Source organism: Miniopterus natalensis, chromosome 4 (genome assembly GCF_054644295.1).
Source record: "Miniopterus natalensis isolate mMinNat1 chromosome 4, mMinNat1.hap1, whole genome shotgun sequence".
Classification (NCBI taxonomy): domain Eukaryota; kingdom Metazoa; phylum Chordata; class Mammalia; order Chiroptera; family Miniopteridae; genus Miniopterus; species Miniopterus natalensis.
The window spans coordinates 59,542,698-59,559,372 of NC_142084.1; the positions used below are offsets into that span (position 1 = coordinate 59,542,698).

The 16,675-nt window shown below is 37.0% G+C and overlaps 1 protein-coding gene across 1 annotated transcript in view; it reads left to right on the plus strand.

Annotated features, from left to right (window-relative positions):
- Window positions 1–16,675, plus strand: part of INTS9 (integrator complex subunit 9) — an 82,947-nt gene that overhangs the window by 20,037 nt on the left and 46,235 nt on the right. Inside the window, exons 2-3 of the mRNA XM_016213861.2 lie at window positions 8,679–8,806; window positions 15,707–15,767. Coding sequence (XP_016069347.1) covers window positions 8,679–8,806; window positions 15,707–15,767 — 189 coding nt within the window. The remainder of the gene's footprint in view (window positions 1–8,678; window positions 8,807–15,706; window positions 15,768–16,675) is intronic.

The following is a 16,675-nucleotide window of genomic DNA, read 5'->3' on the forward strand; positions in this document are numbered from 1 at the left end:
ATAATTTTTTTGGTAAATATTTTGCACTTTGCCCGGCCGGGTGTGGCTCAGCGTTTGAGCATTGACCTAGGATCCAGGCGATCGGGGCACATGCCTGGGTTGTGGGCTTGAGTCGGGGGCGTGCAGGAGGCAGCCGATCAGTGACTCTCATCATTGATGTCTCTATCTCTCTCTCCCCCTCTCCTTTCCTCTCTCTGAAATCAATAAAGATATCTTTAAAAAAAAAAAAAAAAGATTTTACACTTCTTTTTTTACTTTTATGATACATTTAATTTTTTGCCATATAAATGGTATTCTAATACTTATTGCATTTACTAATTGTTTATTGCTGGCATGTAAGAACTCAGTTAATTTTGGTACATTGATTCTTGTGTCCAACAACCTTGATGATGAACTGTCTAATTAATTGTAATAGTGTGTAATCTGAAATAGACATTTCAGAATGTCTTCTAATATTTTCATCTATGAATAATGACAGTTTTATTTCTGTATTTCTAATCATTTTATTTTTCTTACCACATTATATAGCATTTTCAGCCCTAGTGGGTATTATTGTTTTGTTCTTGACTTGAAAGGAACTGTTTCTTATGCTTTATCATTAACTATGATGTAGGATTTGGTTAGGAACCCTTTATCAGATTAAAGAAAATACCCTTCCATTTATAGTTTATTAAGAGTTTTTGCCTTGAATCGGTGTTGGATTTTTTCAAATACATTTTTCTGTCTCTATTAAATTTGTTTTCCCCATGTTCATTTATGTTTTATTATATTAATAGGTTTTTAAATGTTGTACCAGGAGGCAAAACCATTACACAAAAATTATTTTGCTAAAGGTTTTTGTGTGTTTTTTTAATGTTGTATTTGAATCAGGAACAACCTAACTCACTTCTTTTTTTCACTGCCAGAGAGAAAAGCAAACTGATCTTCACTTCTCTGCTCATAGATCTCCACAGTGGATATATGAGTTGGAAAGGGGGAAATTGGTGATGTCATGTACAACTTGCTTCATTAACACTATTGCCTATAAAAAAACAGCTCCCTTATAATGCTGTGCAGTTCTCCCAAACAAGATTAAAGAGTTTTTGGCATTAATTCAACCTAAAGGTTATAGGTTACATTATAGATATTTAAAGGCAGTTTCAGCAGTAAAACTACTTTGTAGTGAGAGAATCCTATCACCTTTTTTTCAATGGAAGGAAAAACCCAACTCATGAAAATTTCTGCTTGTGATGGATTGCAGACCGATTTAATGATTTAACCTACTGGAGACCTTTGCTTTATCTTATGTTAGTCATATAACAAATTTTCATTGTTCACAAGGCTATAAATTCAATCTACATTTTTTACCAACTTAAAGGATAGCCTTTTGGAGGACATAATCTCTGCAGGTCTTTTTGGGGTCTCTGACAATTACTTTCAGTGTAGCATGGCATGGTGTGGTGGTTAAGTGTATACTCTGGATCTCACAGTCCTGGGTTTAAGTCTTGGCACACCCTTACAGCTTTGTACCGTGTGCAATGTCATAATCTCTGTGCCTTATTTTCTTCATCTGTGATGGGAAAATTATTACGATCTCCCTGCATTCTTGGACAGATTAAAGGAACTAAATGCAAAGTTCTTGCAGGGTGCCTGACATTTTATTAACATCATATCATAATAACTAAATATATTAATTTTTTTTTTTTAATCCTCATCTGAGGATATTTTTTTCACTGCTTTTCAGAGAGAGTGGGGGGGAGGGAAGAAGAAAGAGAAAAACATCGATGTGAGAGAGAGACATCTATTGGTTGCCTCCCACAAGTGCCCCAACTGGGGCCGGGGATGGAGCCTGCAACTGAGGTATATGCCCTTAGCTGGAATCGAACCCAAGACCCTTCAGTCCACAGGCCAACGTTCTAGCCGCTGAGCCAAACCAGCTAGAGCTATATTAAACTATTTTTAACCAAGACTAGGGAAAAGGGGAACACACAGTGTTTTAGTCCATAGTTTTTTTTGCAAAAGACAGACTTCTTCCCCACAGCCAATTTACTAAAATTCAATTTGTCATGTTTAAAAAATGTTCTAATTTGCCAAATTCTTGTGTGTGTTTTTTAAATGAAGTTTACAGTAATTCATATTGCTTTAGAAGATTTCTGTGAGGTTGTTTGCTGGTTGTTATTTTGTCTTCGTAGCAGCTTTTTTCAGTATCAGATTTGCTGAAAGCTGAGGTCATAATGTGCGTCTTCTTAGTAGTATATGTGCCTTGGTGGGTTTTGCTCAGTGGGCAGAGCATCAGGCTGGCCACCAAAGGATCTCGAATTTGATTCCCAGGGGCACATACCTCAGTGTAGCCTCAGTCCCCAGCCCCGGTCAGGGTGCATGCAGGAGGCAACCAGTCAATGTCTTTCTCACATCGATGTTTCTCTGTCTCTGTCTCTCCCCTTCCTCCCTCTCTTCCACTCTCTCTAAAAATCAATGGAAAAATGTCCCCAGATGAGGATTAAAAAAAAAATAGATGTAATATTCAGAAAAGCATATTTTAAAATCAGTAATCAGAAAACTCCAAGGGCTATATACTCAATGAAAGGAGTACTAAAAAAATATCATTCACTTGCACATCAGGTCAATAAGGCAGATCATCTCTTCAAAGAGCTTGGACCAATGCCTTGAGAGTATTGAAAGTTTTTTCTGTGCACCGCTATATAGTGTGGATACTCAACCTGAGAAATCAACATAAAAATTGATTTCAAGATGGTAGTATTTTTTGAGGACCTGCCCCAATTCATTCTGCATAGAATTCCCACAGATACAACCCCACCAAAGATGTGATTACCATTCAAAATTTAAAATAGTAGTAGTGAAATTCACTATGAGTTAGAATCAGCAGACGTTACAAGACTCCCAAGAATTTGAGACAATTGTACAGTCTGATGGAGAGTCTAAAAGTAATATTTTAAAGTGGTTAAGACATGTGTGAAGATATCAAACCAATAAAAGGGACTTTCTTTTTTCATGTTTTTATTGATTTCAGAGAGGAAGGGAGAGGGAGAGAGAGAGAGGTAGAAACATCAGTGATGAGAGAGGGTCATTGATCAGCTGCCTCCTGCCCACCCCCTGCTGGGGATCAAGCCCAAAACCCAGACATGTGCCCTGACCGGGAATCAAACCTCATTCTCCTGGATCACAGGTCAATGCTTAATCAATGAGCCCCACTGGCCAGGCAAAATGCTACTTTTTCCAAAAAAGAGAGCTTCTAGAAACGCAGACAGTTGTTGAAAAGAAAATTTCATTAGGTGAGTTAAACATCAGATTTGATACCACTAAAGAATTAGCAAACTCTAAGATAGAGCTGAGGAAAGTATCCAGAATGCACTATGCAGAGCTAAACAGCAAAATATGGATGGGTAATTTAGTCATGTAAAATGAAACATTACAACTTACATTATATAGGCATTCCACTAATAGGAGCTAGAAACAATGGGAGACAATATTCAAAATGATAATGGCTGATTTTTTTTTTCACAGTAGTGAAAGAGGAGTCCTCGTATGTTAGAAGCATTAACCGAAAAAAAGAAAGTCATACCTATGTACATTTTAATGAAAGATCAGAACATTAATGGCAAAGAAGATTTTAATCGAAACCTATAATGAAACAGCAGTTAGGCGGGCAGCAGATTTCTCATCAGCAGTAATATATGCCAGAAGACAGTTGGATTAATATATTTAGTGCTCTGTGGTAATTTGCTACCCTATAATTCCACCACCATCACTACTGAGGAGTAAAGTCAAAATTAAGAAATGTCCAGAGTAATGTCTAAGAGGTGACCTTTTGAACACCATCACTAAAGGTGGTATACTAAAGGAAGAAAGGAGTTGAACCCAAAAGGAAGAAATGAGATACAAGAAGGTATGGTGAGGAAAGAAATTGGTTAAAATGTTGGTAAATAATTATTAACTATAAAAAAAAATAGTGTAAAATAATTCATTGACTTTACATTGCTCTTAAGACACATCTTTCTTTTATTTACATAGCACTGAGTAAAAAACCATAGAATTAAACCAATACACAGTGCTTTAATTGATGGTAATTAATGATCAATACATTCAGAAGTTAATTACACTAACTTCTCTTTCCTTTGAAATTTATCTAGTCCAAGGAATTTGGCAGTTGCCTTCATGTGCCTTTATTTAAACATGATAGGAATCCTTTTGTACATATCTTGATTACAAAACAGAGCAAAAGTGTCATCAACTTGTGGATAGTTTTCATAGTAGAAAAAAATCAATAAATAGTAATAGCTAAAACTTAAGAAATAACAGTATAACCATATTATTGAAAAATATAGAGGTAACTAGGAGAAAAAGCTATAAGAGTCTAAAGTAGTTGCCTCCCTAAGCAAAAAAACAAGAACAAAAAAACCCCAAACTCATAGACATAGACAACATTATCTATATGGTGATTACCAGGGGAATAGGGGGAGATAGAAGAGAGTAAAGGGGGCTAAATGGTGATAAAAGGAGACTTGACTTGGGGTGGTGAACACACAATACAATATACAGATGATGTATTAAAGAATTGTACACCTGAAACCTAATACAATTTTATTATCCAGTGTCACCCCAATAAATTCAATAAAAATAATATTTAAAAAGTAGTTGCTGGAGCATCATCCAGTACACCAAAAAAAAAAAAGGTTGCAGAGGATGCAGTAATTGTGGCTTAATAAACTCAAAGGTATGACTACACCAAAAAAAAAAAAAAAAGTGGTGGGTTCGATTCCAGGTCAGGGCATGTACCTAGGTTGCTGGTTTGATCCCCTGGTTGGGGTGCATACAGGGGGATGGCAACCAGTCGATGTTGCACTCTCACATTGATGTGTTTTTTTTCTCCCTTCCTCTCTCTCTAAAATAAATTAATACAAACATATCCTTGGCTGAGAATTTTTTAAAAATTTTAAGTAGTTGCCTTTCATATTGGGGCTGTGAGATTTATTATATCATATAAAACTCTGATTCACTTTAACTCTCTTAAGTAGAAATAAAATTAACATGAAAGCATTGCTAATGTGCTTGTTAAGCTCGAAAAAAATTAAAATTGTAAAACCTGTGTTGGCTAGAATATTCATTCTGAACGCAGTGGTGACTGTATCTTCCTGGGGGACAAACTAGCAATCGACAGTATTTGTAAAATTGTTCATTTGGTTTACCTGTCTAAGCCACTCTAGAGTAGAATTGCTTCTCTAAAATGCTGTAAATTATTACCCCCCAAATTTAGGTGGCATCTTCAGCCCCTTAGTGATTCTATAACTATAGAAACTAATAGTGAGCCTTGGCCGGTGTGGCTCAGTTGGTTGGGTGTCATCCTGTGCACTGAAAGGTCACTGGTTCGATTCTTAGTCAGAGCACATGCCCAAGTTGCAGGCTCAGTCCCCAGTAAGGGGCGTGCAGGAGGCAGCTGATCGATGTTTCTCTCTCACATTGATGTTTCTCTCTTTCCCTTCCTCTCCTTCTAAAAATAAATCAAAATATTTTTAAAAAAAGAAAAACTAATAGCACAGGCTCTGTGTCGAGTGCCGTATTCATTCATTTAGTCCTCACAACTTTAGGAGGGTAGCTTCTATTAATTAATACATGTTACCTATGAGGAAACTGTGTCTTTGAGGAGTTAACTCTCCCAAAATCACATGGTAATAACAAGCGCCACCAGAATTTGAGCACAGGCAGTCTTCAAACTCCCTGCTTTCAATCATTTCTCCAAACTGCCTCTCAAGTAGTTGACTTTCCTGTTTAGGGCCATTTAATTGCTTCTATACAGCTACTACTAACGTTATAGCTGCATTTTAGTGTAGATTCTAGGTGGTTTTGACCATAATGCTGATGGGAATAAGCAGTGAATCAGATCTTCTGATATATTACTGATGACATTGTAAATAAGTACAGCCTTTTTTGGAAAGCATTTTGGCACATATTTCAAGAGTCATAAAATGCTCATATTTTTTGACCTAGTTAATGCCATTTCTGGGAATCCTCTAAAAACATAGTCCGGTATGGAAAAAACCTTAAGCGTTAAAGTGATCACCACAGCTATCTTTGTAATAGAGTGAATGGAAGCAACCCTAAATGTCCAGCAGTAGGGAATGATTAAACAAGCAATGGCATATTTACTTAGGCAGCCAATAAAAATGAAATATGCAACATAGAGAAAGAAAACAGTCATGTATTTTAAAAGCAGCATGCAGAGCAGTATAGGCACTAAAATTACAGCTTTTACAAATATGAAAAAAGACAGAGAATAGGAAAATGATTGTGGGTACAATTTTTCTTTCTGCTATTTTTCAAACTTTTTGTAATGCAGATTTTCTTCTAATTTTAAAATTAAAATCATATGATTGGTTAATACTTCTGTGTACCCATTTCATGGTGATTGCAGGCAGCATATTAGAAATGTGCAGAGAACATCACTGGTGACAGGCAAACTTCGGGAATCTTTCAGGTGCCTCAGTTACTGGTTGTGTGAACCTGGGACAGTCACCATGTCTTAGGAGACTCCATTGACCCACAAAGTGAGCAGTGCAATTTGGGAAAGATGAGTGGGATTTTTAGAGGCAGGGAACTTTGCTGTGTCTTTGGCGTCTCTCAGACAATCCACTCAACTCTGTAAAGCTCAATTTTCTCATTCTTAAATACAGAACTAGTGCGATCAAGGTTGGCACTCCTTCAGTAGATGCTCTAAAAATCTTCCATTCAGTTATGGCCCTTGTAAATTGCTCCTCACCTTTCTTTATCCTTGTGTGACAGGAGCAAATGTAGTCTTTCAGCTAAATTCTCTTGCCTCCAGTCTTTTGAGCGGCAGCTTTTACATGTCGATCTTCTGTCTTCTTGCATAACTAGTTATTTATAATTTAGAGTTAAAAATGAAGAAAAATTTGGTCATTCACTGTTGCTGACTAGACTTCCAGTTTTGTTTTAATCATATTTTTTTCTAATTATATGAATGTAGTAAATGCTTATTGTAAAACATTTGGAAAATACAGAAAACGGAAAGAAGAAAATTATACCATATCTTTCCACCCAGAGATAACCATTATATACATTTCATTTTATTTCTTTTTAGGCTTTTCTGAATATCTGGTTTTTTTTTTTAAAGGAGAAATATAGGAAAGCTCCCATCAGAACATTTGACATATTTGGCAAAAGTTTAACGTGATGCTTTTTGATCATTTTGCGACAGTTTATCTTTAACAATTCTTAGATAGGGATAAGACCAAGCTAGCAATGGGGAACTGGAGGGAGGATAGGGGTAGGGATTAGTTGGGAAATATTTTTCTGTAATTCTGATACAGAAAAAGAATGAACTTATGCAAAGTATAATGGCCCAGATCATGCTCCCTGGACTTTGTAAGGACAATTACAATTTTAAATAATTTGTACGGTTTTCCTTATAAGTATCTTTGTACTCTTTCAGACCATTAGTTGCGAATTTTTGGTTTGGGAAATACAATCATCATACATAAACTGGGAATAAAAAAGCTTGCAAAATACAATTTTTTTGGATCTTGGTCTTATACTTTTTAGAACATGCAGTTTTAAAAAATCAGTCCCTGTAATGTCCTCTGGAGAAAAGTAGGACTTTTATTCTGTGACAGAGCCAGCAGAGCAACAAATACCTAGGAAGACAGCCTGAGCTGCTCTGGCCACGTGGGGCCAGGCATTGATGTCACATTACTCTGGCTCGTCCTGGGCTTGTACTTAAATCAGAAAGGAAGAATGTACTTGTCAAAGGATTAAGAACATCGGTCCCTCCATTTTCCCGGCTTTGCTGTACGTGATGACTTTAAAAGTGGAGGAAAAGTCTTTTCCCTCTTCTTTCCTTTTTTTCCTTCAGAGCAGCAACCAAATTACAAAAGGTGACACAGGGCACATCCCATATAAATAATTTTCAGTGTGGCATATCTTTCATCCCCACTACACGGAGGAGGACATGAGAAATGTTTGAGGTCAGTGTATTGTCTTGCCTCATCACTCTCCTTTAAACACTCCACTGTGGCTTGTGTGCCTTTGACTTCTGAGGTCTGCTGCCACAGACAAGAGACTCTTGATTGGCTGGGAGCAGGTATCCCTCTCTCCTGCTTAGTATCTGCACATCAGGGAAGTTGCTTGTCCTTTTGTGTCATTTTTCTTACTGGGCCGAGCCATCACCCCTCACTGATGCTTGTTTGTTAACCCTTCCCAGCCATTCATCTTTGAGGAAAATCACTTGACTTCTTTACAGGAGGAGAAAACTAAACTGGTAGCACAGTTTGAGGATCTGGCTTAGAATTTAATTGGCTTCCGCAGCTTTAGTCAGTACTTAGTTACAGTGAGATTGTGGGAATTTGGAAGTGTCATGTGAGAGTGGACCAGGTAATTATAGTTTGGAAACTTTCTATTTCAAATAATTATAGCCCCTCCCAAACTACGCTTGCTTGAGATACAACTTTGTACCCTATAAAAAAATAAGCTGTGATCTGAGACTTTTGAGTATTTGGAACTGCTAGAGGAAGTGGTGTTCAGAGCTGTAAAAGGGAGAAAGCCACATAGAAAGTTACATGAATTTACACACTGTTCTTGTGAGAGAAATCAGTTTTACTTAATTTACTGTACTTTTTAGGCTTTTTTGGTAATTGATTATTGATAAAAGTGGTTTAAATTTTTTTCAGTATTGCCTGTCGGGGCACCCAACCTTACCATGCAATGTGCTCAAATTCAAATCAACCACCATTATGTTGGACTGTGGACTGGACATGACTTCCACCCTCAATTTCCTTCCTTTGCCACTTGTTCAAAGGTACGTGCTGATGCATCTGAGACAAAATGAGCTTTAGTTTGCTGAAAAATGGTACCCATTTATATATAAAGGTTACCAGTACCTGTGTGTTGTCCTAAGTTTACTTTGTTCCCTTAAAAATATGTTCTTCATCAAAATAATTTCCTTTTGGCTGGGTTGATGGAAAGTGTTGTATTGATTTATTGATTGACTTCTTTATTATAACTTCTGAGCTTCTGTAAAATGTCCCTGCAACTGCTCAGTGCAAGTGAGGTCATGTGTATTTCATCTTTCTTGCTAATTCATATAAGAGCTGATAAATGGTCAACTGATGAGCCCAAGAATTGAATTTTAGAATCACTTAACTGCCTTTGCAGGGACTTGACATCACAGAGCCTGACAGTTCTTTTTGATAGGTAGCTATGCACTATTTTTATACTAGTCAGCTGTAAATATCTTAGAATCAGATATAAAGCCAAAGTCCGTGTCTTAAAGCAGATAGATTATCCCATGCCTACAGTCAGCACTATTTATTCTAAGACTTTGTCTAGGAAGCTTGCTGTTTAGAAGCAGCAGTTTATAAAAGAATTGGTAACTTTTAAAAGCAAATTGGTCCCAGTAGCAAAAAGTGATACCATATACAAGAGCTATCAGAAAGCTATCTAAAGCAAACTTAAGAGCTCAAAAGCAGGTAGCAAGCTAAGTAAACCATCTGATGCATTTCATTCACTCCTGAAGACATCACTGTATGCAATGATTATTCATAATGATAACCCTATGAACCATCTAGAAAAAATAAAAATCAACCACTGATTCCCCCCCCCCCCCCCCAAGCTAAGTGCTATAATAGGTGATGGGGACAAGGTCAAAGATAATTCCAGCTTACATTTTATGCAGAGCTCCTAAAATTCAGTTATAGTCACACCCTGCACTTAGAAACACATTTACCATCCACAGGAAGAAAATATATATATATATGTTAATAATTGGTTTAGGCACTGCCTCACATATATTTCTCAATAAAAATGACAGACAGTTTATTTCTTATTAAAGTAGCCTGAAATTATTGTCTTTCCCCCTACCCCCAAAGACTAAAACGTTCATTTATTTGGTGTTTATTGAGACTCTGCACTGTGCTAGACAAGGGGATATAGACATGAACAAGACACCTTTCCTTTCCTCATGGAGCTTATAGTCTGTCAAGGGAGAAAGAATTACACAGTTGAAGATTTCATTTAAAAAAAACTATACTCATTGATAATTACTAAGAAAAATACAAAGTACTGCAAAGGCTTCTAAAAGGGGGCCTGCATTCTCTGTTGGGTCACAAATGACCTCGGTGTTCAAAACCTAAGCTGGGCAGACAGTCCTGGCCGCGTGCTTTCCCTTTCCTGTTTCTCCTCTGCCTAACGCTTGTGTCCTCACAGCCCTGGCTCGGCGTTAGCATCCACTTCTGCCTACCCCTTGTCATTAGTTTTCTCTCAGAGGCAGGTTATTCTAGTGGAGTGATTGGCAGCCCACATAGCTTCTTTCAAAAAGTATCTTTTGCTCAGTTCGGAAACCTTTGAGAAATACGCGGCTAAAACAGTATCCCCAGTTTCTCCCTATCCCCTCACCTCAACTTCATTTTTCTTCACAGTGCTTATCATTGCACTATATATACATATTTGGTTTATATATTGTCTTCTCCGCTACAAGGTAAGTTTCATAAGGGCAGGGATTTTATTTCTCCACTGTATCCTCTGTGCCTAAAACAGTTCTTAGCATGTAGTAGCTTCTCAGTAAATATTTGTCATAGGAATGAATCCCTTTTTCTTCCCTGGATTCCAACCCTTCTCACCTTCTCAGTCATCTCACTATTAATTATAATCTTTCCTTTATCTTTAACTCTTCCATCTTAACTCAGTTTTCCCCATTTAATTATACTCAGTCACTTCTAACATAAAATTTAAGAAAAGAAATTTTTCACCTTCTCTCAACTCTGCTTTTCCCTTCAGCATCCCTAACTCCTCCAGTCTGTGCTTTTCCCCAAACCGCCCCCAGAACACCTCTCCCTGAAGTCACAAATGGCTTCCATGTCATTAGCTCTGATGCACCTGTGTCAGTGTTCATCCTATTTGACAGCTCAGCAGCACTCTCCTCCATGGTAATGCATTCCTTTTTCCTCTTACATATCTGACTCTTCCTCTTCTGTCTGTTTTGGAGATTCATCTTTCTCTAACTGCCATCACATATCAAAATTCTTTAATATCCAGTGCTTGGCCATCAGAGTCTCCACCAAAGGAATTTAATAAATGCTCAGGGCTTCCATAACCATCCAAACAATAACTTATAAATGTGTATCTTTAGGTAATAATTCTCTCCTGAGCTCCAGATTCAAATAGCCAAAATATTCATATATCCAAAGTTTCTCTCCTTGATGTGCCTTTGAAGGCTCTTCAGAACTCGGTGTACCTCAAATTGAGTTCATTATTAGACTTGGTCCAGAAGAGGAGAGCAGACACTCCCAGACCTGTTTGGGGAGTACCTATCTTAGTGAATGGTATCCTGTTATAAAATCCAGAAAACTGGGAGTTAACTTAGATATGCCCTCTTCCTTGCTCCTCGTATCAACTCTTTCAGTAAGCCTTGGCATTTCTACCTTCTGAAGAGCTCTAGGATCACTTCCCTTCGGTGCTGCTATAGTCATTATCCTCTTTTACAGGAATTAGTGCTAAAGCCTCCAGACCACTTCCTTCAGTTCTTATCCTGCTCCTGCCTGAATCTAAAGTCATCTTTTTGTGTAACTTTTTACCCTGAAATCACTTCAGATTTACAGAAAAGTTGCAATAACACAAACAAATCCCAGTTTTTCTTATCAGTTGTTAACATCTTTCCCATTTGCTTTGTTGTTTTTTCTGTATGTGCATGCATGTAATTTTTCTGACCCATTTCAAAGATACAGACATGATGCTCCTTTACCGCCTACATAATCGAGTGCCTCTTTTCTAAGACGGACATTCTCTACCTAATCACAGTACAGTAATCAAAATCAGGAAACATTGATATCATACTAGTACCTAAGCTTTATACCTTATTCATACTTCCCAGGTTACACCAATTCATATTTTACTATAATGCCTTTTATAGCAAAAAAGAAAAATAGCAAAGCAGGCCCAGGAACCACTCCAGATCACATTGCATTTAGTTGTCATGTCTCTAGTCTCCTTTAATCTGAGAGTTTCGCCATCTTTCTGTCAGTCTGTTACGACCATCATTTTTAGGAGTACAGGCAGATTATTGTATATAGCATCTCTCAATTTGGGTTTGTCTGATGTTTCTCGTGATTAGATTGGGATTATTTTTGGTAGGAATGCCAAACAAATGATGGTATATGTTATCTATCAGAAGGAACATGATGTCAGTTTTCTTCAGAACCATCTTTTAGAATTACAAATCTAATCTTACCTCTCACTTACTTAAAACAATGGTCTTTCATTGCTGTTAGGTTACATCTTGGTGTATTAAGCTTTATGCCTGTCCCTCTAGTATATTGCTCTTTGTTTCCTTTCAGTTTCAAAGAAATCTTATCTCATGCCCAGGAAGTCACACACTGTTTCTTCACCATGAAGGCTCTTCTTCCCCTCCTCCATCCCACCCTCCTTTAGCCTATTTAGCTTGAGCTTATCTCTCAGATCATTTATGACTCCAGTTTCTGTACAGAAAGGACATGGAGATGGCATTCTAGTTGGATGAGAGGGAAGTAGTGTATGGGACTCTTCTTGAAATTTCATTTGAACCATCTTTTATGTAAGATGTCCATGCCAGAGTCTGGTGAGAATAAGGGGGGAGGGGGGCAAGTACTGAACCTTGTAGCTGCCTACTTTCTCTGTTCCCTCCAAACCCTGCCCCTTGACCCAGTTTCTCCTGGACTCTACTGTCCTAATCTCACCTCAGTCATCATAGACCCAGGCAAGTCTTTTGATGTTGCCCAGACCATCATTAGCAAATGTGGTGCCTTGTACTATACTGCCTCATCATTTTTAGCAGCTTGTCTCTGTTGATGTGATACTTGATATGTCTGTCCTCCAGAAGGACAGGTATGTTTTGCTTGTGGTCATATCACCAGCACATTCAGGCTTGACACATAAATAAAGATTCATTAACGAATGAGTAAAGCTGAACACCTTGTTCTCCTACAACACCACCAGCAATGAGGCTGGTCCCTCTTTCCCATTTCTGGAAAGACCTCCTCCACCTTTACCTTGCAGCTCCTATTCCCTGCTCTCCACACCACTGCACACTGTCAGAATTGCCCTTCCTGCCTGAGCCCGTAACACCTTCTACTTACCCGTCGTAGCTTTTATTTTCTTCTATTGTAATTGCTGGTTACTATCTCCCTGTACTAGTGTAAACTAAAACTCAAGGATTATTTTATTTACTGTCATGTTCTTGCACATTGCATACTTTGCTCAGAGTAAGTTTTATAAATATTTTTTAATGAATGAATGTAATCATGCCTCTTTCATTATTTTCTGATCATAAAAGTAATGTATTTCAAAGTAGGAAACTGGAAAAATGAAAAGTATAAAGAAAATATGAATTGCATACCATATTTATTCTATGATTCACTATTTTTCTAGGTAATAGATTACTTTTAAGTGCCTGAGGTTATTTATTTACTTATGGGAATATTTTATCAATTTTTTAAAAAATTTATATGCATTTTTTTTTTTTACTAATATTTTTAGTGGCATCTTTTTTTCCTAAGAAATTATTGTTAAATAGTGGATGCAAAGATGTGTTCATCTAGAATCATAATTTTTCTAATATCTTCACCTCCTATATTTTATTAAAGTAGATTTCTGTGGAGAGGCTCCTTTGTTTCCTTGTTTAAAAAACTTACACAAATTTTGTAATCATTAAGAGCAAAACAATAAGTCCCTTTCCCTTTCATTGCTTAAAGTTTACAAACTCTTTATGGTTTAGTCATTAACTCATTGGAACTCAGTAACCAAATATTTCTATCCCTGTAGTCAACATCCCTTTGCCATTGGGTGACACATTTCTGTGGCTCTTCATCTTGGACGCCATTGTTATAACGCGGTCATGCTTTCCGTCCCATCTACTGGCAATTTCTCAAATCCAGAATGACTATAGGTATTTCATAGAAGGCTATGGTATAAAAAAATGATATAAAAACACAATACCTGAAATTTTTACTTTAAAAAAACACAACTTTTCTAATAAGCAATGTACCATTTCTAATCATTTGTTGAGGACAACTAACTGAGTCAGTCATCTCTAATATGAAGGCTGATTCATGTGTGTCTGATGGGGAGCAGAGAGAATGCATGTACTTTGACCCAGTTTTCTTTGTAAAGGGAAGTGGATATTTACAACCTTCTTTTAGAGTTAGCATGGGTGAAATGAAAACAGTACACATTGTCTTGTCATTACACTTTTAAACTGATCTGATAGTAAATACATTCTTTAAAAAAGAAGAAGTCTATAAATGAAGAAAGACATATGACTATGAAGTGAGATGGGAATTAAATAGCTAGTGACAATAGAATATTTCTGTGAGAGGTTAGAACAGAAAACTCTCAGATTTTTTTTTAAAGCTTATCAGTTATAATTTATACCAACCAAATTTGATTCTCCTAGTAGTGATTTTTATTCTCAACTATGAAATCCAAAATTCTTACTTTTTTGATTAATAAAAGCAAAATGTAAACCGTGAATCTAGGCAAAGGGTGTGTGGGACTTTATTGTACTTACATCTTTACAACTTTTCTGTTAAGTTTGGAATTCTTTCAAAATTACAAGTTACCCCCAAATTTTTTACATTTTTAAAAATTAGATGCATGTATTTCCAGGTTTTTAACCTTTCCTAGAAGATATTTATCTTTCTATTTTACTTTCATACCTATCACTTACTTATAAAATCAGAATCTGATAAAATTATTTTGGCAAGAGGATAAGGGACTATATATTATTTGGTTTCTGATTATAGTCTTTTAGTCCCCCACCCTTACTTTGCCCTTAATTTTTACTTCACAGGCTAGTTTTGTGGTGAATTGCTAAATGCCTTTTGCCATTCAGCTCATACTCCTGATGTGCTTTTTCTTCACACATCACCTTAACCATTAAGTTTTTCTTTTACAGCATTTTTGTGTGTGTGAACTATTTGCATTTTCGCCTACCAACATAATTCCTCTGGTCAACTAATGGCACACAGTTAAACCTGAGGTTACCAGAAGTGATTGATTTCTAAATCCATACTATATTAATGTGTCATATGTATAATGTGAAATTAACCTCACCTTTCAGAAATTATTCACTTAGTTACGGCATCATTTTGTAACACTTAGGAAAACTAGCTTCATTTTCCAGAATTGGAAACTCAAGCCACAGGTGACAAGTGACAAATCCACTTATAAGCAATGAATCCAGAATGTGAATTTGACTAGAACTCAGGGATTTTCGTGTGCAGTGAATTCTGGCTGGTAGGCAGCTAAGAGTTCTTGTCAGAGCCCCTGACCTCTCTCTCTGAGTCTTTCTCACCTATAGATGCTGATCCCACGTGGCCTCCCCCTCAGGTTTGTCATCAAACACAAGCCAGTTGAAGTCGGGGGCAGTGACTGGAAAACTATAAAATGCTCTAATGCCTTATCTTTCCTTTTTCTTTATTGTTCTGCATAATGTTCTTTCAATTTTCCCAATTTAGTGCTAAATTATTTGGCTTTTTAATGATCCATTGCCACATAGTTCTTAAGCTTGATACAACAGGGTTCTTTTTTATCTTTTTAATTAGTATTTTGGGTGAGCATTGCTGCCAATAATTTCAAGCTGTTTTTAACTTTATGGAGACAATACAGTCACCTTGAAATTACTAAGGATTATAATCTATTTAGGATAATTTAATCTTTTGTTTTGCAGTCCCAGGCTGTCTAATCTTCCTGGCTGGTCCCTAAAGGATGGAAATGTTTTCTTGGACAAGGTAATGATTAACTGAAGTGTCTCTATACCCAGTGGAAAACCCTCTTGTCATACCAGGGCCACCCAACAGTAATATGATTGATGGGCTCATTCCTCCTTCCCCCCAAAGTATTCTTCCTGAAAAATCCCAAGATCCATGTAAGGTCTTTAGTACTTGGTGATTATTGTTTTTAAGAGCCTTTTAGGGAATCCTTGTTCAGTTTCAGGTCCAGTTTTCTCATGTGAAAAAATCTAAGAGCTGCAGCTGCAAATACATTTTATCACCACAAAAAAGAAAACTACTATTTTTACAATTACAATGAGATTTTCAAAGGTGGTACTTATTAGAGAATTCCACCTACTCTATGACTGGAAGGAGTAAATTTTTTAAAAAATAACTTTAAAATCCTCTCAAGTATGTGAGTTTTAAACTTCCATCGGGGTGGGGTCAGGTCAGGTGGGGCATTGTAAAGCGTATGTCTCTGGGGCTGAGGATAGACCACAGAAGGCTGGGGAGGGCAGTGTCGCAGTCTGATCAGGTCACTTTGGCTGCCATGTGAGGAACATACTGAGGAGCTGGGTGTTTAACTACCCAGGCAGTGGTTTCTGGGGTGGGGTGGGGTAAAAACATGTTCTTAGGTAAATTTGTGTAGAGGCCTTTCAGACTATGATCTCTGATCTTACTCCAGCCTTTCCTGGTAGCCTAGGATGGACACTCTCATAGGCTGTGGAAAAAAGAACATAGTTCTAGAATCTAAGATTTGGGGTCCTATTGACTTTAATCACTGACTAGCAAGGCTTTAAGTAAGTGACTTAAATTGCTTCTTTTTTCTAGCTATTAAGTTTTTGACATTAGATTATCTTCACAGTAATTTCTTCCTTAGATCTTTACTTAGGCAGTTAACTTATATGTGAGAGACCAAGGGTACA